At 38.0% G+C, this 27,360-nt stretch overlaps 1 protein-coding gene across 2 annotated transcripts in view; it reads right to left on the reverse strand.

Annotated features, from left to right (window-relative positions):
• Nucleotides 1-27,360, reverse strand: part of LOC149796761 (carbonyl reductase [NADPH] 1-like) — a 55,919-nt gene that overhangs the window by 4,481 nt on the left and 24,078 nt on the right. The window contains exons 3-7 of one of the 2 annotated variants that reach the window (XM_089961418.1): nucleotides 18,960-19,138; nucleotides 15,367-15,479; nucleotides 14,326-14,454; nucleotides 11,303-11,378; nucleotides 9,202-9,265 (exon numbers count right to left, since the gene is read on the reverse strand). In XM_089961418.1, the coding sequence (XP_089817544.1) occupies nucleotides 9,202-9,265; nucleotides 11,303-11,378; nucleotides 14,326-14,454; nucleotides 15,367-15,479; nucleotides 18,960-19,138 (561 nt within the window). Of the gene's footprint in view, nucleotides 1-9,201; nucleotides 9,266-11,233; nucleotides 11,379-14,325; nucleotides 14,455-15,366; nucleotides 15,480-18,959; nucleotides 19,139-27,360 lie in introns of both variants that reach the window. The other variant, XM_089961417.1, reaches the window with a different exon arrangement.

Here is a 27,360-nt window from a genome sequence, read left to right on the forward strand (position 1 = left end):
AATAGGTATTAAAGATAGTGTACTTTAGACTAATTCAGGCTGATTTTTTTAGCATAAGGGAGCAATCATTTTAGTTACCAATGTGCTTTGACCATGTACAATTTCCATAAGTACAATATCCAAAGAAATGTCAGCCGCATTACATCAAAGTAGCATAGAAGTATGCCAACATTCTCTCCATTGTGCATGTTTCAAATGCAAACAACTTCACCTTGCATACGTCGCTCTCTCAAAAGCACATACTAACTGGTGAGTTCCCCCATCCAATGACAGTATCAGACAATATTAGCACAATGGAACAGTCATTTTAGTTAGCAGTGTGCTCAGATTGCGTACAGTGTCCAAAAGTACAATATGCAAAGAAACAGCATCCACTTTACATTAATGTAGCATAGAGGTATGCCAACATTCTCTCCACTGTGCATGTTTCAAATGCAAACAACTTCACCTTACAAATGTCACTCTCTCAAAAGTACATAATTACTGGTGAGCACATAGTTTTTATTGTATGATTTATTTTTTATTGTAGGGCTGAAAAGTTTAAGTTGCAAGCATCAAGACAGTCCTTTTGAATAATTCTCCTGATTTCCCTCCACAGAACAATAATTATTTGTGTCAGAGTCTCGCACAAGCCCAGCCCCCCTCCCCAATCATGAAAAGTGAGCTATTTTGAAAAGCATGTTACATTTTGTTAACACAGCAACCAATTTAATGCTGAAAGACAGGAACATGAAACTTGCCAGAATTATTCCTGATATGACACCAATACATTTTACAGTTCAAAAAGGGATCAAAGAGATGTGATTCATGAAGGTCAAAGGTTAAAATATTTGCTTATTGTTTAATATGGAAGAAAGTGAATTTGCTTGGTCATCATTTATTTTTTAATTTCACTGCAAATAAATGAAAAGAAATATTTGCATTACATATTTCTTTCACTTAATGTAACAGTTTTAAATTTAAGTTAACTTCATTCCAATATTCTAAGACTTTTAATTTCCCCTTAATTAAGGACACTACTCACACAATACTGCCTCAAGGCATATTATGTAAGCAAGAGCAAAATAAGCATAATTAGCTTATTTTCATGGATAAAATCAATGTTACTGTACCATTTTGTTCACATCATCATACATAATGATATGAAAATAATAAAAATAATTGCATACATTTCAAATTTGTATTAAGGTGGTGCTCTACAGTTTCATATTTTGCATAGGGTTAGAATTTTAAAGTGAAAGAGTTTCCCCAGGTTTCCTCACTGGTTATATTGGCAATTTAAAGAGACCTTGTATATATTAGGTATTGTTCAAAGAACCTTTAATTCCGTATATTTTGGTGTATGATGGATGGGTGTAATATGGCTTATAGAGCATACAGCTTGGCTTTACTCCAGATGTGCATCTTTCAAAAAGTGCTAGCTCTGCTTTGTCATTTTCACTTCCTGGACTTCAGAGGAAAATTGTAAAAAAAAAGGGCTAATAACTTTTTTTTACATTTTATATATGCAGTAATTCATCCATTGCACTTTCAGAAGCTGTATTTTCTAGTTGGGCAAAATTCATTTTCCCTATTTTAATAGGTGCTAAAGATAGTGTATTTGAGACTAATTCAGGCTGATTTTTTTAGCATAAGGGAGCAGTCATTTTAGTTATTACCAGTGTGCTTAGATCATGTACAATTTCCATAAGTACAATATCCAAAGAAATGTCAGCCACATTACATCAGTTTAGCATAGAGGTATGCCAACAATTTCTCCAATGTACATTTTAATTGCAAACAACTTCACGTTACATACGTCACTCTCTTAAAAGTAGATAATAACTAATGAGCGCCCCCAATAGATGGTTATATTTAACTATTTCCTATTAACTTTTAAAACTGATAATAATAGATGGTTTAACTTAACTATTTCCTATTAACTTCTAAAACTGATAATAACAGATGGTTACATTTAACTATTTCTTATTAACTTCTAAAACTGATAATAACAGATGGTTACATATAAGTATTTCCTATTAACTTCTGAAACTGATAATAATAGATGGTTTAATTTAACTATTTCCTATTAACTTCTAAAACTGATAATAACAGATGGTTACATTTAACTATTTCCTATTAACTTCTAAAACTGATAATAACAGATGGTTACATATAAGTATTTCCTATTAACTTCTGAAACTGATAATAATAGATGGTTATATTTAACTATTTCCTATTAACTTCTGAAGCTGATAATAATAAATTGTTACCTTTAAATATTTCCCATTAACTTCTAAAATTGATAATAGATGGTTAAACTATTTCCTACTAACTTCTAAAACTGATAATAACAGATGGTTATATTTAACTATTTCCTACTAACTTCTAAAACTGATAATAACAGATGGTTATATTTAACTATTTCCTACTAACTTCTAAAACTGATAATAATAAATGGTTACCTTTAAATATTTCCCATTAACTTCTAAAACTGATAATAACAGATGGTTACATTTAACTATTTCCTATTAACTTCTGAAGCTGATAATAATAAATTGTTACCTTTAAATATTTCCCATTAACTTCTAAAATTGATAATAGATGGTTACATTTAACTATTCCTACTAACTTCTAAAACTGATAATAATAGATGGTTACATTTAACTATCATCAAGAAAAGTATCATTAACTAGTTTTAGTTTTAAGCACAAATTATGTTCAGTATCAGATAACAGAAGTCATCCAACCTGATCCAGAGCTCTCTAAGTCAAAACATTAATTGGAAAAACGGAGAACTTTATTGGATACACCAATTACATACTCTACAGGCAGTAGGAACAAATATGTCTGTTTAAATGGGAGCAGAGGTATTTCTAACTAGGTTCAGTTTTAACGTTCTTAAAACTTAAAACACTATGTACCCACAAGTCTCATTTTCTATACCTGTCATATTTTCAATGAATAAATTTGTGAGATGTACCCACAAGTCTCATTCTCTAAACCTGTCATATTTTCAATGAATAAATTTGTGAGATGTACCCACAAGTCTCATTCTCTATACCTGTCATATTTTCAATGAATAAATTTGTGAGATGTACCCACAAGTCTCATTCTCTATACCTGTCATATTTTCAATGAATAAATTTGTGAGATGTACCCACAAGTCTCATTCTCTAAACCTGTCATATTTTCAATGTATAAATTTGTGAGATGTACCCACAAGTCTCATTCTCTATACCTGTCATATTTTCAATGTATAAATTTGTGAGATGTACCCACAAGTCTGATTCTCTATGCCTGTCATATTTTCAATGAATAAATTTGTGAGATGTACCCACAAGTCTCATTCTCTAAACCTGTCATATTTTCAATGAATAAATTTGTGAGATGTACCCACAAGTCTCATTCTCTAAACCTGTCATATTTTCAATGTATAAATTTGTGAGATGTACCCACAAGTCTCATTCTCTAAACCTGTCATATTTTCAATGAATAAATTTGTGAGATGCAGCAGTGTCATCTGCAGACTGCATGTGTTTTTTTGTAGAAATATTCAATGCACATAGAAAAGCAAGTGCATATGAATTATTAAATACCTGAGTATGTTCACTTTTACCATACATGTGTGAGGCCTGGGCCTGACGTCCCGCTTGCCAAAGGAAAGTGAAGTGTCTCTCATAGCCTCTCCTTTCCAGGTGTAGTGATCGCCGCAGGACTACTGTCTTGCTCTGCTGGGCAGGAGGTTACCTGCATATGGCCTATCCTACACTATTGTGTCCACAGCAGCACCTTCACGCGGGGCCCCCCGTTTTCACAGAGCCTGCTGTGTGGCGTGACCGAGTGAATGGCAGTATAACTGGGTGGGCAGACTGGGCTCGTTAGCCTTGGCTTGCAGCCAGTCTAAGAGAAGAGAACTCTGTCTCCAAACCCACCAAGTCCCATCCATTGGACAATGGCTTCACTGCCTTGTGGATATCTTCGGGAGAAGGAAAGGCTACGGGAGTAAACTCAGACAGAAAATCCGAAGTGGAGCCCCCAAAGCCGGCTGGGTGTCGACTACGACTTCCTTCTGGCAGCTCCTGCATCCAAACTGGTGTGAAATGTCATGCTCAGCATTCCTTTGGACCCCACCAGCAAGGACGAGAGGGGGATCCTGATGTCTGGGCAGTCCAGGATCTCCATACTCCACGCCCCGGCTTGCACCCTGGAGAGGTCACTCCAGTCTCACTATTGAGGAAACAACACAGAAATTGACAGTTTATGGGTTATAAGTCCCACCCGATTGGCATAGGGAAGGGGTGCCACGGGTCAGCTTTGATGATGGGAGGGACCATCGTGTCCCACTGGCCGACTATGGCCCGCCTCAAGCCAGGCAGTCCCCGGTCAATAAGGTGTTGACCCGCCATCGTCTGCCTGCTCCAGTGGGTGTCTGGAGCTCACTGTGTTGCTCAGCATGACAAGCAGACAGAAATCCCACACCAGACATAAGAATCAAGAAACCAATAATGAAGACTCCAGCTCTTCGATTCGCAAGCTGGAATGTGCACACCATGTGCACAGGCATCTCCGACGACCTCAGAGAAGCGGACAACACCAGAAAGACGGCCATCATCGATAGAGAACTCACCAGACTAAATATCAGCATAGCTGCCCTCCAGGAAACCAGACTCGCCTCTAGTGGCTTCCTTAGAGAGGAAAACTACACCTTCTTCTGGAACTACAGCCACACACACAACACCGCTCAAAACCAAAAGACACCCTTGCATAAACACTGTGCAGATGTCGGTCCCTGCCAAGGTGGAGAAGTATGTGTCCACCCTGGACAAGGCTCTCCAGGACCTGCCAGAGCATGATGCCACAGCCAAGTGGAACGCCATGAAGGGTGCCATCTACAGTACAGCCATGTCCACGTTTGGCAAGAAGGAATGACCCAGTCAGGACTGGTTCAACGCGCACCTATCAAAGATGGAACCACTAATCAAGGAGAAACAAAAAGCCTTCATAGCTTACAAAAAATGCCCTAATGAACGGACGCTTGCTGCTCTCAGAAGTGTCCGAAGCAACACCCAACGCATCGCTAAACAGTGCGTGAACTTTTACTGGCAACAACTGTGTGAAGGAATCCAGTGCAGTGCCGAGTCCGGAAACATCCAAGGTATGTACAGTGGCATCAAGAAGGCTCTAGGCCCTACAGTGAAAGGGGCCACTCCCCTGAAATCTCATGGGAGAGAATATCACAGACCATGGGCAACATATAGCAAGATGGGTGGAGCACTACTCAGAGCTATACTCCAGAGAAACATCAGTCACCGATGCAGTACTCAGCAGCATTAAGAATCTGCCCAACATGGAGGAGCTCGACAAAGTGTCAACCTTAGAGGAGCTCAACAAAGCAACTGACTCCCTCCGAAACGACAAAGCACCAGGTAGTGACAGCATCCCGCCCAAAGCTATCAAACATGAGAAACCATCAATGCTTCAACCACTGCATGAGCTACTTTGCCTCTGCTGGGAGAAAGGTGCAGTCCCCCGAGACATGCACGACACCACTATTGTGACCCTTTACAAAAACAAGGGCGACCGCAGTGACTGTAATAATTACAGAGGGATCTCGCTCCTGACCATCGTTGGTAAAGTGTACGCCCACATCATACTCAACAGGCTGCAGTTTCTGGCAGACCATGTGTACCCGGAATCCAAGTGTGGCTTCAGAGCAGGCAGGTCAACAACAGACATGATCTTCTCCCTACGACAACTTCAAGAGAAGAGCAGAGAGCAAGGTCAACCACTCTACATGATGTTCATCAACCTCACCAAGACCATTGACTTGGTCAGCAGGAAGGGCCTTTTTGAACTTCTCAGTATTGGTTGCCCCCCAAAACTCTGCAGCACGATTCTATGCAGATATGAAGGGAACAGTCCTGTATGATGGATCCTCCTCAACCTCCTTCCCAATTAACAGCGGCATGAAGCAGGGCTGCGTGCTGGCACCAACCCTTTCCAGGATCTTCTTCTCCATGCTCCTGTCTTACGCCTTCGACTCGTCCACTGATGGCATATATCTACATACCAGGTCTGATGGGAGGCTATTCAACCTGGCACAACTGCGCTCAAAGACCAAAGTGAGGGCTGTGCTCATCAGGGAGATACTTTTTGCAGATGACGCGGCTCTTGTGACCCACACTGAGGGAGACCTTTTCGCTGATGCCTACATGCAGTTTGGGCTCACCATCAGCCTGGAAAAGAAAAATGTCAGCATGCAAGATACCAACATTGCCCCTTCCATCAAAATCGACGGTGTCACCCTGGAAGCAGTCAACAACTTTACCTACCTGGGGTCAACCATCAGCAACACTCTCTCACTTGATATGGAGCTGGACAGAAGGCTTGGAAAGGCAAACACCATCATGGCACGACTAACGAAGAGGGTGTGGGAAAACAACGTTCTGACAGAGCACACCAAGGTCCAAGTCTACCAGGCCTGCATTCTCAGCACCCTTCTATATGGAAGTGAGACCTGGAGTATCTACATGAGGCAAGAGCGCTGGCTAAACTCCTTCCATATACGGTGCCTAAAACGCATCCTGAAAATCAGCTGGCAAGACTGGTCCCACACAGCAAGATCCTGCAGCATACAAGTACCCCCAGCATGTACTCCCTGCTGAGCAAATGTCACCTTCGATGGCTGGGACATGTCCGACGCATGGAGGATGGGATGCTGCCAAAGGACATCCTATATGGACAGCTGGCCATTGGCATGAAAAGAGTCGGCCGCCTCTCACTCTGTTTCAAGGACGTGTGCAGGAGGGACATGAAGGCATGCAACATTTCACCCGATGCCTGGGAAGTGCTGGCCAAGGACCGAGGCACCTGACTGACAGTAAACAAGGGCATATCAGTCACTGATGCGAGGAGAGGCCAGTTGGCGGCAGAGAAACATGAGAGAAAGAAGAATGCGGCAGCAGCCACAGTAACTCAGACTCCTCAGTATGTCTGCACTAACTGCAATAGGGACTGTCACTCGCATATAGGCCTGCACAGCCACAGCAGATGATGGCAACACACCAAGAAAACAAATGCATATAAATTATTAAATACCATTAGGTTCACTTTACCATACATGTCATAAGTAACAGTCTGCAAATAATAATGTCACTATAAAAAGTGAAATTTGGGTTATTATAGAACTCCATGTGTGTATGTGTGTGTTATTTTATTTTTAACATAGCTTTAAAAAAAATTCAGTCATATTGCTACAATTTCTGCAGTGTAACAGTTTATAGTGATGTCTAGCACTGGAGCATCATCCCACAGACATGTAGCATGATGTCCCACCCTGGAGTCACATTATCTTAACGCCAGGCCGACAAGTCCTAACACTAACCTCTTAATGCTGAGCGCCAAGAGAGGCAGCTGTGAGTATAATTTTTAAAAGTCTTTGGTATGAATCAGCCAGGGTTCAAACTTGCTACCTTCAGCATCCAAGGCAGATACTCTAACCCAGGGGTGGGCAAACTACAACCTGATGGGAAGAAAAGCTTTCACTGTCCTACTTATTGAACCTATGGCCCTACCCAGGGATCTGACACTGGGGTAAGAGGAATAGAATGAATAAGGTCCTAATGACGCTTTGGCCCAACCCTAGGACTTGAAACAGTGGTAGGAGGAATATAATGCATTTAGTTTGAATGTGTTATCATACAAAAAAATCAAAATGCCCCCACAGCCAAGTGGTGTGATATAAAATCAAAATACCCCCCACTGCCTGCAGTTGTGTGATATAAAATCAAATTGTCATCCACTACCCGCAGTTGTGCAATATAAAATCAAAATGACACCTGCTGCTTGCAGTTGTGTGATATAAAATCAAAATGCCACCCACTGCCTGCAGTTGTGTGATATAAAATCAAAATGCCACCCACTGCCTGCATTTGTGTGAAATAAAATCAAATGCCACCCACTGCCTGCAGTTGTGTGATATAAAATCAAAATGCCCCAACTGCCTGCAGTTGTGTGATATAAAATCAAAATGCCACCCACTGCCTGCATTTGTGTGAAATAAAATCAAATGCCACCCACTGCCTGCAGTTGTGTGATATAAAATCAAAATGCCCCAACTGCCTGCAGTTGTGTGATATAAAATCAAAATGCCACCTAATGCCGCAGCTGAGTGAAAGAAAATCAAATTTCCACCCACTGCCAGCAGTTGTGTGATATAAAATCAAAATGCCCCAACTGCCTGCAGTTGTGTGATATAAAATCAAAATGCCACCTAATGCCGCAGCTGAGTGAAAGAAAATCAAATTTCCACCCACTGCCAGCAGTTGTGTGATATAAAATCAAAATGCCCCAACTGCCTGCAGTTGTGTGATATAAAATCAAAATGCCACCTAATGCTGCAGCTGAGTGAAAGAAAATCAAATTTCCACCCACTGCCTGCAGTTGTGTGATATAAAATCAAAATGACACCCACTGCCTGCAGTTGAGTGAAAGAAAATAAAATTGCCACCCACTGCCTGCAGTTGTGTGATATAAAATCAAATGCCACCCATTGACTGCAGTTGTATGTTATAAAATTAAAATGCCACCCACTACCTGCAGTTGTGTGATATAAAATCCAATGCCACCCATTGACTGCATTTGTGTAATATAAAATCAAATGCCACCCACTGCTTGCAGTTGTGATATAAAATCGAATGACCCCCATTGACTGCATTTGTGTGATATAAAATCCAATGACCCCCATTGACTGCATTTGTGTAATATAAAATCAAATGCCACCCACTGCTTGCAGTTGTGTGATATAAAATCAAAATGCCATCCATTGACTTCAGTTGTGTGATATAAAATCCAATGCCACCCATTGACTGCATTTGTGTGATATAAAATCATAATGCCACCCACTGACTTCAGTTGTGTGATATAAAATCCATTGACCCCCATTGACTGCATTTGTGTGATATAAAATCCAATGACCCCCATTGACTGCATTTGTGTGATATAAAATCAAACGCACCCATGGCTGCAGTTGTGTGATATAAAATCAAAATGCCCCCATAGTCTGCAGTTGTGTTTATAAAACTTGAACAAGTTTTTTAAAATATTAATTAAAAAAATCTTTTTGGAATTACACAGGATTTATTACCTTTTGATTTTTTGTAGTATAATGATGTAACACATTGGAAAGGGGGTGGGGAATACATAATAGAAAGACAGTACCTTCATCAATAGTTTTTGTTCCTTTATGACCTGTCATATCTGTAGCCACATAGCCTGGACAGCACTGCCAAAGAAAAATCAGTTACTTACGGATGGCATGGTATCTTCTCACATTTTTATATATGTAGTTGAAATATGATATTTTGGATAGCTAATCAATTGAAAATTTGTGAAAATGTTTATACACACATAAATACTGAAGATGCTAGTGTACAGAATCATAAAAAAATACCACTGTTGCTAAAAGTCAGTAGGATCTTCATTTACTAGTATTCTGGACAAAAGTTTGTATCGAATGCTTCATTACAATGATGCAGTTTTGGTGCCAGACACTTGATCATCCCCATCAACCATTGAAATAGTATGGAAATATGTGAAACTGTATTGAATTTACAGTCCGGATACAATTTTAGACAACACTAAATATGCCATTAATTGAATTTTCAATCCAGATTTGATTTTAAGCAACATAGAATAAAAACCATGAATAAAAATTTACAGTCCAGATATAATTATAGGCAACAATAAATAAACCGTGAATTGAATTTAAGTTCAGATATGATTTTAGACAACATTGAATAAATCATGAATTGAATTTACAGTACAGATATGACTTTAGGCAACACTGAATAATAATGAATTAAAGTCCAGATATATACTTTGAATTGTATTTACAGTCTAAAAAAGATTTTAAGCAAAACTGAATAAGCCATAAAAAGAAAGGGATTATAGCCAGTACATGTAATTTGTTTGGTTTGTCACATTTTAATATTTAGTGTCTAGCCACCATATGCTGCAGCATGACAAACCACAAGGATTACATTTTGGACAGGAAGGTGCACTGACAGAATGGATTTACAAAGTGATACCTAAATTTAGTTCACTGACTGAATGGATTTACAAAGTGATACCTAAATTTAGTTCACTGACTGAATGGATTTACAAAGTGATACCTAAATTTAGTTCACTGACAGATTTGATTTACAAAGTGATACCTAAATTTAGTTCACTGACAGAATGGATTTACAAAGTGATACCTAAATTTAGTTCACTGACAGAATTGATTTAAAAAATGATTCCTAAATTTAGTTCACTGACAGAATGGATTTACAAAGTGATACCTAAATTTAGTTCACTGACAGAATGGATTTACAAAGTAATACCTAAATTTAGTTCACTGACAGAATTGATTTAAAAAGTGACACCTAAATTTAGTTCACTGACAGAATGGATTTACAAAGTGATACCTAAATTTAGTTCACTGACAGAATGGATTTACAAAGTGATACCTAAATTTTGTTAACTGACAGAATGGATTTACAAAGTGATACCTAAATTTAGTTCACTGACTGAATGGATTTACAAAGTGATACCTAAATTTAGTTCACTGACAGATTTGATTTTACAAAGTGATACCTAAATTTAGTTCACTGACAGAATGGATTTACAAAGTGATACCTAAATTTAGTTCACTGACAGAATTGATTTAAAAAGTGATACCTAAATTTAGTTCACTGACAGAATGGATTTACAAAGTGATACCTAAATTTAGTTCACTGACGGAATGGATTTACAAAGTGATACCTAAATTTTGTTCACTGACAGAATGGATTTACAAAGTGATACGTAAATTTAGTTCACTTCTTGAATCAAAGTACAGATACAGAATTTGAAAAGTGTCCATAAGATGTGGATGCCCCTGCCAACACAGTACAATTAAAGATGGCTAGGCTCAAAACACAAAGCAAACAGGAGCCATAACCTGGTCCAACTGTCAGAACAGTCTTGAAATGAAACTTTACCAAGTTCTTCCTAATATAAATAATAATAAATGCAATTTCAATCTATGAATCATTCAAAAGTTTTTAACTGGAATGAAATTTGTGAAGAATAGATAGAAAGAGATGGGACATTACATGACATTACAGATATCACACACACACACACACACACACACACACACACACACAAACACACCTCCTCCAGATTGAGGGAAGGAGCATAAAGAAAACAGACACCAAAGCATCTTTACCGAGTTCACAATAATATCTGGTCTACTGGTATCTTTGGCAAGTTCCTTTTGCTGAATAAAAGACATTACCCTGACTCCAAGTTTGGAGGTACCATAAGCTGATTTCCGAAAGCCTCTTTCCTCCACTTTGTCAGCCTTAGCAGCTCTGCAAAAAGCATCAGTATATAATGTACTTCTTCAAATGTACGTTATTCAGTGGAAATTAGAGTTTTGAAGAATGGATGGCAAGGAATAGTGCATGACAACATTGCTGACAAACATGGTTAACTTTATATGTTCTCTCATATGAAAAGGAGACTAAAAAATCCCGGAAAGGAATAGTGCATGACATGGTACTGCTAACAGACATGGGTAACTCTATGTACCATCTATATTAAAGAGAGACTAAAATAATCCTGGAAAGGAATAGTGCATGACATTGCTGACTGACATGGTTGACTCATCTATATGGAAGGGAGACTTAACAAATCCTGCAGAGCAAAGATCATGCCAACGTCAATTATATATACAATATCTACCATTTTCACACACGCACTGGTAGTAGCAGTCTGGAAAAGTAGTTCAAGGGTTAAAACACCTGGCTAGAATTAGGGAGACTCAAAACCCCAATGCAGGCAGGCAAAGTTAAAATACCTAGCTAGCATTAGGGAGACTCAAAACCCCAGTGCAGGCAGGCAAAGTTAAAACACCTGGCCAGCATTAGGGAGACTCAAAACCCCAGGGCAGGCAGGCAAAGTTAAAACACCTGGCCAGCATTAGGGAGACTCAAAACCCCAATGCAGGCAGGCAAAGTTAAAACACCTGGCTAGCATTAGGGAGACTCAGAACCCCAGGGCAGGCAGGCAAAGTTAAAACACTTAGCTAGCATTAGAGATACTAAAACCCCAGTGCAGGCCGGTTAAGTTAAAACACTTGGCTAGCATTAGGGAGACTCAAAACCCCAGTGCAGGCAGGCAAAGTTAAAACACCTGGCTAGCATTAGGGATACTAAAACCCCAATGCAGGCAGGCAAAGTTAAAACACCTGGATAGCATTAGGGAGACTCAAAACACCAGGGCAGGCAGGCAAAGTTAAAACACCTGGCTAGCATTAGGGAAACTCAAAACCCCAATGCAGGCAGGCAAAGTTAAAACACCTGGCTAGCATTAGGGAGACTCAAAACACCAGGGCAGGCAGGCAAAGTTAAAACACCTGGCTAGCATTTAGGGATACTAAAACCCCAGTGCAGGCAGGCAAAGTTAAAATACCTAGCTAGCATTAAGGATACTAAAACCCCAGTGCAGGCAGGTTAAGCTAAAACACCTGGCTAGCATTAGGGATACTAAAACCCCAATACAGGCAGGCAAAGTTAAAATACCTAACTAGCATTAAGGATACTAAAACCCCAGTGCAGGCAGGTTAAGTTACAACACCTGGCTAGCATTAGGGATACTAAAACCCCAGTGCAGGCAAGTTAAGTTACAACACCTGGCTAGCATTAGGGATACAAAAACCCCAGTGCAAGCAGGTTAAGTTAAAACACCTGGCTAGCATTAGGGATACTAAAACCCCAGTGCAAGCAGGTTAAGTTAAAACACCTGGCTAGCATTAGGGATACTAAAACCCCAGTGCAGGCAGGTTAAGTTAAAACACCTGGCTAGCATTAGGGATACTAAAACCCCAGTACAGGCAGGTTAAGTTAAAACACCTGGCTAGCATTAGGGATACTAAAACCCCAGTGCAGGCAGGCAAAGTTAAAACACCTGGCTAGTATTAGGGAGACTCAAAACCCCCAGGGCAGGCAGGTTAAGTTAAAACACCTGGCTAGCATTAGGGAGACTCAAAACCCCAGTGCAGGCAAGCAAGTTAAAACACTTGGTTAGCATTAGGGCGACTCAAAACACCTGGCTAGCATTATGTAGACTCAAAACACCAGTGCAGGCAGTTTTAATCCTTGTTGAACTGAAACATAACTTATGTGTATCTGGAACCCACTGAAACATTGTCTGAACTCTGACTCCTTAGCTGTAAAAACATCTGACTAGCGTTAAAGAGGTCATGACTTGTACCCCCAGTACAGCCTGATATTTTCATCCCTGTTGCAATAGGATTACAGAGGTTCTGACTTGTACCCCCAGTACAGCCTGATATTTTCATCCCTGTTGCAATAGGGTTACAGAGGTTCTGACTTGTACCCCCAGTACAGCCTGATATTTTCATCCCTGTTGCAATAGGATTATAGAGGTTCTAACCTGTACCCCCAGTACAGCCTGATATTTTCATCCCTGTTGCAATAGGATTACAGAGGTTCTGACTTGTACCCCCAGTACAGCCTGATATTTTCATCCCTGTTGCAATAGGATTACAGAGGTTCTGACTTGTACCCCCAGTGCAGCCTGATATTTTCATCCCTGTTGCAATAGGATTACAGAGGTTATGACTTGTACCTCCAGTACAGCCTGATATTTTCATCCCTGTTGCAATAGGATTACAGAGGTTCTGACTTGAACTCCTAGTACAGCCTGATATTTTCATCCCTGTTGCAATAGGATTACAGAGGTTCTGACTTGTACCTCTAGTGCAGCCTGATATTTTCAGCCTTGTTGCAATTGGATTATAGAGGTCCTGACTTTAACTCCCAGTACAGCCTGATATTTTTATCCCTGTTGCAATAGGATTACAGAGGTTCTGACTTGAACTCCTAGTACAGCCTGATAATTTCAGCCATGTTGCAATTGGATTATAGAGGTCCTGACTTTAACTCCCAGTACAGCCTGATATTTTTATCCCTGTTGCAATAGGATTACAGAGGTTCTGACTTACTCCTAGTACAGCCTGATAATTTCAGCCATGTTGTAATTGGATTATAGAGGTCCTGACTTTAACTCCCAGTACAGCCTGATATTTTAATCCCAGATATGCAATATTAGATTTGGTGACACAAAATAATTCCAAGTTGTGGTCAATAATATTGAAGAGGTCATGTATTCCTGCCACTGTAAACTGGTACTTTTACAGAGACATGGCAGCAACTTTTCTTGTTCACTAAAATAGGGTACATTTTCTGAAGTATCCATCTCATAAACTTTGATATGGAACCTTGTTATACTTACTCTTCAAACTCCCTCATTAGGTCCTTGATCTGGTCCATTGTAATATTAGGGTCCCTGATTCTGGCTTTAATGGCATCACTGCATTCTTTGTATGTTGTAGCTGATCGAATGCTGGACACATTCACAACCCTGGGATAACAGCATGAACAATAATAATAGGTTATTAAATGAGTTAGAATGATATCTTAAGTAGACGAAACATTTTGTATGAGGCAACCAGATTCACAAGAACAAGTCAGCCTGAGATGACAACTACACAAATAACAAGTCAGCCTGAGATAACAACTACACAGATAACAAGTCAGCCTGAGAAAACAACTATTGGCTTACAACTAACAACTACATCCTGACATTATAGTGTACCTTTAAGTTTGTTAGTTTGTTTTTGCAGTGGAAAATGAATATCCTTTGTGAACATTAACAGAGCTTGTGAGATAAACATTTTAAAAAAATGTAACTAAAGGCTGTAAAGCATGAACTATGGGACACTTTGACCTACTTTGTGATAAGAATGTGATACTCAAGATGCATTCTACCTCCATTCTAATGATTGCATGATTAGCAGTATATAGCTTAATGTGCAAATAGGATGTATCAAGTTAACCTCATTAGCTACCTCTTGGGGGTGGGGGTGCAATGAAACCAACTCCAAACTGTGCCTATGAATAAGGAAGAGAGACTGACTAAGAGGCAGTGAGGCTGTACATAGGTATGTGCTATTATGTTTGTAGAGGTGATCTAACAAGGTCTTTACAAGATCTTTTAGTCTGACATGTACTGAATGTGGTGAAAGACATAACAGTAACACAGTGTCCATCAGGGATCATCTCTCTTTGCCATTCTTTTCATGAATTTATTTACCTTGTTAAGATCTTTGATTTACACAAAACTTCATCTGAATATCATAAGAAATATGTGAAAAAGTGTCACAGAGTCAGAATAATGGTCACATGTTACAGTGAGGTAGGTTAAAAAATGTCTTCACTTGTGTTCTGTCTCCATTTATAATGATAAAGAATATGAGAAAAAATATTTTCAGACCTTGAATGAGGACGGAGTAAGGGGAACAGGGCTTCACATACAGCCAAGGTGTCCCAGAAGTTGACCTTTAAGATGACCGCTGCTTGTTCTGCAAAGGGGGCAGGGGAATCTACCTGACCAAGGAATAAAAACCTTATTTCATTAGAAAGACAAACAGACAGCCAGACAGACAGACAAATTACAGATATATATTAGATTCATGTATACAACAGAACAGAGCTTACTGAAACAATAGTATAGGCATATTACAATGAATTCGTGTTTTTTTCATTGATATGGATTTCTGTAGTTTTTCATTGATATGGATTTTTGAGGTTTTTCATTTATATCGATTTTTGTGGCTTTTCAAACAATGACATTCTTATATGAACATACATCAACAAATATCATTATTGAAATTTAAATGTGAAGTGGGGAAGGGTCATATTATGTCCAAAGAAATATCATTGTTGGAAATTTAAATGTGGACAGATGGAAGGGGTCATATTATGTCCAAAGAAAGATCATTGTTGGAAATTTAAATGTGGACAGATGGAAGGGGTCATATTATGTCCAAAGAAAGATCATTATTGGAAATTTAAATGTGGGCTGGAGTAAGGGGTCATATTATGTCCAAAGAAAGATCATTGTTGGAAATTTAAATGTGGACAGATGGAAGGAGTCATATCATTTCCAAAGAAGATCATTATTGGAAATTTAAATGTGGGCCAGAGTAAGGGATCATATTAGTTCCAAAGAAAGATCATTATTGGAAATTTAAATGTGGACTGGTGGAAGAGGTCATATTATTTCCAAAGAAAGATCATTATTGGATATTTCTATGTGGACTGGTGGAAGGGGTCATATTACATGTATTTCCAAAGAAAGATCATTATTGGAGATACAAATAAGATGTTTGCAGCAATCATGAAATCCAATAAAATTGGTACAAACCAAAACAGAATTCTACAAAGACAAACACTGAATATACTGTGGAAAGACGTTAACAGTGAATTCACTGTACAGACTAGGACAAATTTAGAACAATGCTGATAACTGATTTGTCCTCTAGGCCTAGTAGTAACCAGCTACTTTTATTCTACTTGCTTCTGTAAACAGCATACAATGCACTTGATGTTAGTCAAGTTATAGTACTTATAAGAATTTCATTTCTCTTCTGTATTGTTATATAAATAACACATTCTATATTTTTGAATAATGCTAGTTTTGAATAATGCCCTTGCATAGTGCTATGCAAATAATAAATTATATTCTTTTGAATAATAGCCATGCATATTGCTACACTAATAATACATACTATACTTTTGAATAATAACCTTGCATATTGCTACACAAATACACAAATAATACATTCTATATTTCTGAATAATAACCTTGCACATTGCTACACAAAAAATACATTCTATACTTTTTAAGACTTTCTTTGCATGTTGCTGCACAAATAAAACATTCTATACTTTAGAATAATACCCATGCATATTGCTACATTACAATACATTCTATACTTTTGAAGAATGTCTTTGCATATTGCGAAACAAATAAAACATTCTATACTTTAGAATAATACCCATGCATATTGCTATAAAAATAATACATTCTATACTTTAGAAGAATGTCCTCATACATTGCTAGATAAATAATGCATTCTGTACTCAAAAGGTAAATAGAATATTATTTTAAAACTACTTTGAGGTGAGTAGGTAAAAACAAACAAATATATATATATATACACATACTATGAGGTGAGTAGGTCAATAGATACAAATATATATATATATATATATATATATATATATATATATATATATATATATATATATATATATATATATATATATTACTCAGTTTAATGGGATAGAAAAACCACAGGAAATGTTTATTTTTGGATAGGTTATATTTCTATTTTTATTTTTTCCTGTATTGACAGTAGAAGTCTGTAGTGTGATGCCTTGTTGCCGGAGTTAATATTGGGATTCATTGCTGTATTGATGATATCATGAAACCTCTTGTTTGCTTGTTTTTATTCAATTTACATAATGACAGTACAAGAAGACTTGTTTAAATTTAGAATAGTAATGATATGTCACCTATACACAATTAATAAAACAAGCACAATAAATAAAACAAAAAAGATTGACTCATTAATTCAAAATGCTCACACTGTCGGCATCTACTTGGTACACCCTGTTCTATAGGTTTGTGAAAAGACCTACTTATATTGCCATTGTAACCTTAATAGGGTATTATTAATGTTAATAGGGAATAGTTAATGTTAATAGGGAATAATTAATGTTAGTAAATGGTTTTAATAGCTCAGTAGACCATTCAAGTTTTTAAAAAAAACACTGAATACCCCAAGACATTAATTAAAAAATAATCTTGACACCTGAAAACACCAAAAAATTGCTCTCGATAATCCTAGACCACATGATTATTTCCTTAATGTGGAAAATTTACAGCGTAAAAAATTTTAAATTCTTATGAAACATAAATGTTCGAGCAAACTATTCAGAAAGACAACAAAAATAATAAATTAGCTTATTGTAAATGAATAATCTATTGTTGAATCGGTGTTGACTGACCTTGTAAAATGAATGAGATGTTTGAGCTGCATTGTAAGTTTAGATGAATATAAAGTTGAATAATTGTCTCAATCAAACATAAAACTTGGGTCTTTCTCATACCATTGGGGTTAAATGCATCCTGCTCTGGTCCCAGTGTCCTTGAAAGCATTATATAAATCTGCCTGTTTTGGTCCCATTGTCCTTGAAAGCAATCTATAAATCTGTCTATTTTGGTCCCATAGTCCTTGAAATCAATCAGTGAATATGCCTGTCTTGGTCCCATTGTCCTTGAAAGCAATGTATAAATTTGTCTAATTTGGTCCCTTTATCACTGAAAGTATTTTATATATCTGCCTGTCTTGGTCTCATTGTCATTGAAAGTAATCTATAAATCTGCCTGTCTTGGCCATATTGTCATTCAAAGCCATCTATGAATCTACTATACACTAGTTTTTTTTACACTGTCACCATGCATCTATTTGCTATACACTAGAGTTTCCACACTGTCATTGCATATCTACCTGCCATACACTAGAGTTTCCACACTGTCAATATGTATATACTTGCAAATTACAGTGAATTTAAATATCCAACATACATGCAAAACATTTTTTTTTATAAGTTCAAGTTGTGTCAGCATATCAACCAATTTATGTACCAACACATTTAGCTAGACACAGAAATAGATTCTCATGAAATACATGTAGTTATTTGTCATTTTATTAAAATTCATTTATACTGTATTTTTACCATACATGTCATAGGTATATTCAGGAGATATGTTTCCTATGCAGGAGGTTTTTGGTCCAATGAATGAAAGCTTGATATCAACATATTAGTCATCAGCATCCCAAACACTGCATTCTAAAGTTAATATTAAATGTTTAGAAGTTTTTATGTACTACAAAATGAAAGCCAACAAAACATTCTACCAGCATTTTAGAGATAAACCAAGAGTTGTTGATAGTGAGGTTAATAAGTCAAACTGCTCTCTTCTCACTAGCTTGAAATGAATAATCAAATGTCAACCTTGTTAGCTATTGCTGCATTGTTGACAAGAATGTCCAGTCCACCATACTGCTGCTGTAGGAGGGTCTGGAGGTTCTGTATACTACTGGTATCACTGATGTCCAGTTGGTGGAATAGGGGGTTCAGACCCTCTTTCCTCAGGTCCTCTATGGCTTTCTTGCCACGACCTTCATCTCTAGCTGTAAATATATAAACAAATTACAAGCTAATTAACCATCAATCCCAATAATCATCTACCCTTCCATCAATCCCAATAATCATCTACCCTTCCATCAATCCCAATAATCATCTACCCTTCCATCAATCCCAATAATCATCTATCCTTCCATCAATCCCAATAATCATCTACCCTTCCATCAGTCCCAATAATCATCTACCCTTCCATCAATCCCAATAATCATCTACCCATCCATCAATCCCAATAATCATCTACCCTTCCATCAATCCCAATAATCATCTACCTTTCCATCAATCCCAATAATCATTTACCCTTCCATCAATCCATCCATCAATCCCAATAATCATCTACCCTCCCATCAATCCATCCATCAATCCCAATAATCATCTACCCTTCCATCAGTCCCAATAATCATCTACCCTTCCATCATTCCATCCATCAATCCCAATAATCATCTACCTTTCCATCAATCCAACTACACTCATTGCTAAAACAGGCCATCAGATCTAAAGACAGACATATGGGTAGCTTAGATCAAACAAGTAGCCATATAAAGTTAAACAGGCTTGGACATAAACAATACACAGGCTTGCAGATAAACAATCAAATTAAATAGACTTGTTTAATTTCAAAAATAACTTCTAGAAGATAAAATTATTATGTTCTTGGTGAAATCAACATAAAGTAAATCCAATAGTCAAGTGAAACTCTTAGTTAAGCTCTTGAAAACTTCATGCAAGGAAATTGTTCAGGACTAGTTTTAGCAGTGTTAAAAATGAATGTATTTTTGTTACTAATTCACCAGTAAAGGAAGTAAAATATTATGTCAGATATATCTATTTTAAAAGAAGTTACCAGCAAGCCTATCAGCTGGCACCAGCACTCAACAGAACATCTGCCAACATACCAGCAAGCCTATCAGCTGGCACCAGCACTCAACAGAACATCTGCCAACATACCAGCAAGCCTATCAGCTGGCACTAGCACTCAACAGAACATCTGCCAACATACCAGCAAGCCTATTGACTGGCACCAGCACTCAACAGAACATCTGCCAACATATGTACTTGCAACAGTACTGGCTGCCGATATCATGTGTACATATATCACTGTCACTAATCATAAGGTATAAAATGCTAAATTGTTCAAAACTCATGAGAAAGGGTAACCAAAATCGAAAGGCAGTAATCCAGAGTGAGACTGGAAGACAATGAGCTGGAGAGATCATAGGTTAAGCTGTGGAAGATCATAGGGTGATCTGGAGAGATCACAGGGTTAGGTGTGGAAGATCATAGGGTGATCTGGAGAGATCACTGGATTAGGTGTGTAAGATCATAAGGTGATCTGGAGAGATCATATGTTTAGCTGTGGAAGATGATAGGATGATCTGGAGAGATCACAGGGTTAGGTGTGGAAGATCATAGGGTGATCTGGAGAGATCATTGGGTTAGGTGTGGAAGATCATAGGGTGATCTGGAGAGATCATAGGTTTAGCTGTGGAAGATCATAGGGTGATCTGGAAAGATCACAGGGTTAGGTGTGGAAGATCATAGGATGAGCTGGAGAAATCATTGTTTTAGGTGTGCAAGATCATAAGGTGATCTGGAGAGATCATAGGTTTAGCTGTGGAAGATCATAGGGTGATCTGGAGAGATCACAGGGTTAGGTGGGGAAGATCATAGGGTGATCTGGAGAGATCATTGGGTTAGGTGTGGAAGATCATAGGGTGATCTGGAGAGATCATAGGGTTAGGTGAGGGAGATTATAGGGTGATCTGTAGAGATCATATCGCAACCTGTAGGGATCATAGCATGAGCATAACAGGACGAGCTGGCAAGTACATGAAAGGACATGTAAGTCTATCAAGAGTGAACAGGAAAGGGAACTAAAGGGGAGTAACTTCATCAGTGATATAAAGTAACCAAAGCTCCTTAACTGTCGGAAGAGAATTTGTGAACAGCATATGTTATGCATTACATGTACAAGATGGATAAATAGTTTGTTTTAGATTTAATTCAGTTAATATATGGCCTAATGCCTTTGCTGTTATTTCTTCCACAATCTTGTTGAGGATGAATGTGTCATTCTTGTCGAACATTTATAAATCTTTATGTTCTTCAGTCAATCCATACAATTTGTGAATCTCTGCCCTAATCTTGCCTTGCATTTCTTATTGGTACACTCTTTGGATTAGTACCTACCTTATGCAAGAACATTATATGACATATGCAAGAACAGGAGTACCATAAGCAGTACATTATATGACCAAGATGTGGTTAAAGAGTATTTTTATTTTACCTTTTTGTGTAAGCCTAGCTTTTTGTTGATAGTATAATTAGGTACTAAAATATGCAGTTTAAATTTAACTTTTGTACTAAGCCACTGCCACTGTGACCTTCACCTGTGATCTCTTGATCTGAAAAAGTTTTTTCTCATCAAGTATGCAAGCCTCACACACACACACACACACACACACACACATATATATATATATATATATATATATATATATATATATATATATAATTCCAATTTGTATGAATTGAATGCGTTTTCTTCAATTTGATTGAATGTAAACAGTCACGTGGTACTGAAATGGAATTTTTATTCACTTCGATAGAATCTGCGGACCACGTTTGGTTCCCTGTTTCCATGTCATTTGATGCTAAGTTTTATCTATATCAACCCCTTACACCCTAATAATAACAGCAACAAAAACCCACCCACTCCTGTGATTTCCAGTAAAAATTTACAAACCACAGATTAAAAATGGATACGATTTTGTCTTTGAAAGATCGAAATGCGTAGAAAGTAAAAACAGCATTGCTACAACAACACGTGCCATACGCAAGTGTAATTTTCTAAGAAAATGAATATCCTGGTTTAACCGCAACAACCATTTTTTGTATATTACTGTATAAATAATCGACGAATCTTGGCTAGCAAAGATCGGGCTATGTATTATATCGCAGTTAAGAGGCTAATGAAATAAAACATCGATCTAATATGCTGATATGATGTTAGAAATGAAGTAAATTGGAATAATAAGATTAAATAATCATGTATCAATGTGTACATTTTACCTGATCAGTCACAAAATTAACATAAAGTCATTCGGACTTTATTTACTTAGTGGGCGATTAGGTAAAATGTACAAATCGATAAATACCATAATCATTTAATCCTAAAATATATCCTTTAAGCGACTATTCTTGAGGTTATTCTGGCCATGACCTTAAAACTTCTGAACAGAAAGTCAATAGATATTTTCCTTGTCTAAAATGTAGGCGATCCACGCAATCTATATATAGTTTAGGGTATGGCATAAGGCTTGAGTTTTAAAACCGTTTTAGTTGTGGATCACCTCTGACATTAACTTTAAACGTTTTAGCCCTAAAAGCAATAACTCTTTGCCTTATTTAAAACGCAAGCCATATACAGATGTTGGGATGAAATGTTATTCAGAACGTAAGTAGTTTTGTAATTTTTCCTTCCTTGGCTCCTTGTAACCTTGACATATGAACTTGAGTTCAAGACTAAAGGGCAGTATGCTTGTCTTAAATGCAAAGCATCCTCAAAGTCTGATCACAATAAATGATAAATACCACTGTTTGTCTTTGAGTCACTGTGATCATGACCTTTGAGGCTAAATAAATAAGCTTCTTTATTATTTCAAGTACAAGCAATTTAAAAAGCTTGGTCTTAGGATTTTTGTGCACATATTAAGCTATTGTATGGAAACAGTCCAGCTGGCCCTGATCTTTGATCTTTCGCGCACGAAATCAATTTATTCATTTTTTTAAAAACCGAAATGCAAACTGTTTACAAACTTTATTAATGGTAGATGGTTTAGACACGAAATAAGGTACAGAGAGACGGACAACATGGTAACAGGATATGATCCACATTATGTTAGATCCAAACTGGATAAGGGTTCATAGACTGAAGCTTATACACAAGTGATAAGCATGTCTGAAGAGCGAATGATTCAACTGTTTTCAGAAGAAAAATGCAAACAAAAACGTGATATGAGCAGTACAAACAACTTAATGATATGGATTCTCTGTCTTTTCTTTCAATTTAATTTGACAGGTTTGTCGCTCTAAGTCAACGGATCATTTTGTATTGAAAAGTTTACTGTCGGTTTCTAATAAATGCAAGATCTTTGTTTGTAGAACACGTTTGTTATCATTTCAGAAAACAAGGTCAAGCTAGTCAGAAAACCTAACAAAACCCGCATATATTATTTGAATGGCACAAATTCTAATCAGGATACATCTCAATGTCCACATAAACATAAACCCCGTTTCTCTGGTACAAGCTGTTTTTGCACAGTCGTGCATGAAGGTTTAAAATATAGTAAAGTGAATCATCTACTTATGAACAGAACACGCCTTCTGAATTCCACGTGTCTATGTAAGGCTGTTTCTTGCCTATGAATAAAGTCTTAATATTACAATCGGAAAACAGTCTCCTTGTATAAAAACAAAAGTCCCTCGAATGGACTGACACTCTAGTGGCCGAAAAGATATTATAGGAATTCAATGAGACCATTTCTTCCTATTAACTGCTGAATGTTGAAACCACATCTGACATTCTCCGTCAATAGCAAAGTTTTGAAATTAGCTGCTGTAGTGGACATTTGGAAATTAGCTGCTGTAGTGGACATATTGAAATCAGCTGATGTAGTGGACATTCTGAAATTAGCTGCTGGAGTGGACATATTGGCTACTAGATTGGCACCGTTTCCATGCAGGAACAACAAGACATAACAATAATCCTTTGGGTGGAAACTCCACGTAGATGTGACTTCCCATTCTGGAGGAGTAACGATAATGATATTATCAAGATGGTTGCCATAGTGGCCATATTGGATATCAAATCAATGTCCAGTTATAACTAATTAGACCTCATACTAAGTATTTTGCTGAAAGCACGAATGTCTATATGACCAGCCATCTATGAGAAGAAGCGATAACAAGACTTTCAAGGTGACTAAATATGGTGGCCAAACACGAAGTCAGATTGGCAACATCTGGGACCAACAAACCATCACAAGAAGTCTTCTGGTAAAAATCCCATGCTAGAGGAGTACCTATAACAAAAGTCAAATTGACTGGCATGGCTGCCATACTAGTTAGCAAAATTTGCACCATTTCTATTTAGGACCAATTAGGCAACATAAGAAGTCTTTTGGTGAAAGCACCATGTCGATATGAACAGCCATCTAGGAGAAGAAGCGATAATATATTTTAAAAATGGTCGACCATTGTTGCGGCCATGCTGGATGTCACATTATCACAGTTTTGTATTTAGGACTAACCTAACATCATATTATGTCGTTTAGTGACAATCCTATGATGATATGAGGAGCGATAGCGATAACACGATTTTTAAGATGACCACTGTGGCACCCATATTGGATGTCCAAGTGGCGTCAGACCATTCCATAAATTCTGCAAGTTTAGAGCTAATAAAAGTATGACTCAAATAGCATGAGAATCAAACCAATATATCTCCATATGAATAAACACGTGACTGTTAAATGTCATTTGTCTATGTTACATAGTTTCTGCGTAAGAGTGCAGTGGAGCACAGAAAATTTACACTCAAATAATAACCAACATATAGATTGATTTCTGAATACGAATATTTTATCACGGTCATACTAGATATAATTAGAACTCTGATATGCATACTAATAGTCCATTTCAATTAAGTTTTTGTGTAGGGCCAATAATAGGTTGTCTCAAGGCAAATGTTCTGGTCAATATTTTCAGGAGGGTGTGTGAATCTTGGGTGTAATATTTCGAGACTAAATCAAAATGTTACTATTTTCGTGTCAAAATTCGGGTGGAATGTATGCATGAGCATTATGTTTTGGTATACAATTGTCAATGTAACAATGTTGATGAAGTCGTCTAATTTCTCTGTACAATATAAAATACAATAACACTGCCCTCCACCTGCCCCTAATTTGAGCAGAGCTAAGACAAAGCACGGATAACACACACACACACACATGCACTTAAAAAAAAACAAACAAATTATTATTCTGGAATTAAGCCAGAGCTACTTCCAGTTTCATTTACAAAATAGTAGTATTTCTGTAATTTTCTTGCCATCATATTATATCAAACCGTTTCGTTCTCCAATCTGACATGTAAATCACTATTAGAATTACACCCACCCACCCTTAGTGTCCCATTCCCAATTATTAATCTTCCTCCCCTACTAGCTATCGATTACTCCAGCAAGCCATCTGAAAGTCACTCTCGATTACTCCAGCTCAATCTCTTCTGCTGTCCTTCTATCACTCGCTTTCGACTGCTCCATCTATTCATATGCTACTCGCACATATCCGGTCATTTCTGTTCAACTCACCATATCATCTCTACAGGTCACTCTCTCCAGCTTACTTAACATGATCTCTCCAGTTCACCATATGATTTCTCCTGCTCAACCAGATCTCTTCTCACCCTATGGTCTTTTCAATTCACTCTATTATCCCTCCGGATCGTCCTATGATATTTCCAGTTCACTCTGTGATCACTCCGGATCGTCCTATGATATTTCCAGTTCACTCTATGATCACCCCAGTTCGCCATATGACCTTTCCAGTTCACCATATAGCTTTTCAAGCTTGTGAAAATGATGTCTTTATTTCACAATATGCTCTCACCTGCTGATTTCTTGCTCATCCTACCATATTTACTCTCGAAACTGCCGTTCGACCTTTCTTACTTTTTCATACCAATTTTGATCGAGAGTAGTTAAGGGGGGCACTTTACGGACAATGGGAATTAGCATTACAGACCCCCATGGGTTAGATTACGGACAATGGAAATTTAACATGGCGAAAAATCGTGGGTCAGATTACGGACAAGGGGAATTAACATGGCGATAAATCGTGGGTCACTTTACGGACAAGGGGAATTTAACATGGCGATAAATCGTGGGTCACTCTACGGACAAGGGGAATTTAACATGGGGAATAGTTTGGGCTTGTTTAGGGACAAGGGGAATTTAACATGGGATTTTTTAAAAAAAAAATTTTTTAAAAAAGGGGTAGGCAATTCAAAGACTATCTCTTTTCGAGAAATATGGCTGGCCCTGAAAAGGGCCTTTGGTTTATGTTAATATGCCCTTAACATAAAGGGCATTTGCGACATCTTCTTGTCCTCAAACTTCGTCTTACAGCAGGGCCGTACATCAGAGTCCTCTTGAGGCAACCTTGTCTCTCTATATAGACTCTTCTTATCCACAGGCTGCTGCTGGTCCTGTGGACAACGGTCCACTTGGATCGGACATACATGAGCATGTCCGTCCTGAACATCATTGTTGACACAAGGGTTGAAGATTCAACGTCGGTCCACATGTTGAGGCTCCTACAATAGGTGAATCAATGCAGTGAACTGCGCTTATTTATAGGGACAGAAAGGATTGAAACGGATTGAGTTCATTCACCAATCCGAACACGCGTTACAGAATTCAGTCAGCCCGCATCCAATCCGAAGAGAGCAGTCTGTGACGTCACGTAGTCTATATAGATTCGCTAGCGCTTGTGTGCAGTCAATCTATGCGACAGTGATTCAACATGACGGAAACTCAGAAAACGATCCAATGGGGTGCACCAGCAGGGGAGACCGCCCAAGGGAACCCGGACTTACTTTCAGAAGAGGTGAATTGGGATTTTGTCGATTTTCTCTCCTCGCAAGAATTTGTTCCGGAACCTTCGTTACCTTCTTCATTACCGCAAGTGGAGAATTTTAGACAGAGACAGAAAGAAGAATTGGAGAAATTTATACAACGACAAAAGGAAGCGGAACAGGCTTTTCTCTTACAGCAACAGCAACAAGAAGAAGAAGAGGTAAGAAAAAAACAACAGCAAGAAGAAGTAGCAGCAAAGAAACAAGAGGGTGAAAATCAAACGGTCACGGTACTGTTGGACATTTTAGCGGAGTTAAGAAGTCTGAAACAAATGTATCAGACTTCTTTATCACGACCGAAGAGAATACGACCTTCCCGAGCTAAACACGTCAACCCTGTGACTAAGCCTACCGTACCACCCTTAGTGATTTCAACCCAATCATTATCATCATTACGCAGTCCAGAAGTAGGCCTTGGCCGTGGCAAAGGCTTAAGGCAGTTAAAATTGATTGCTTAAACTCACCCCTGCACCATAAAGAAAAAAGGCCCTTTTCAGGGCCACCCACATTTCTC

The sequence above is a fragment of the Sinohyriopsis cumingii genome, chromosome 6, assembly GCF_028554795.1.
Source record: "Sinohyriopsis cumingii isolate HCF-2022 chromosome 6, ASM2855479v2, whole genome shotgun sequence".
Classification (NCBI taxonomy): domain Eukaryota; kingdom Metazoa; phylum Mollusca; class Bivalvia; order Unionida; family Unionidae; genus Sinohyriopsis; species Sinohyriopsis cumingii.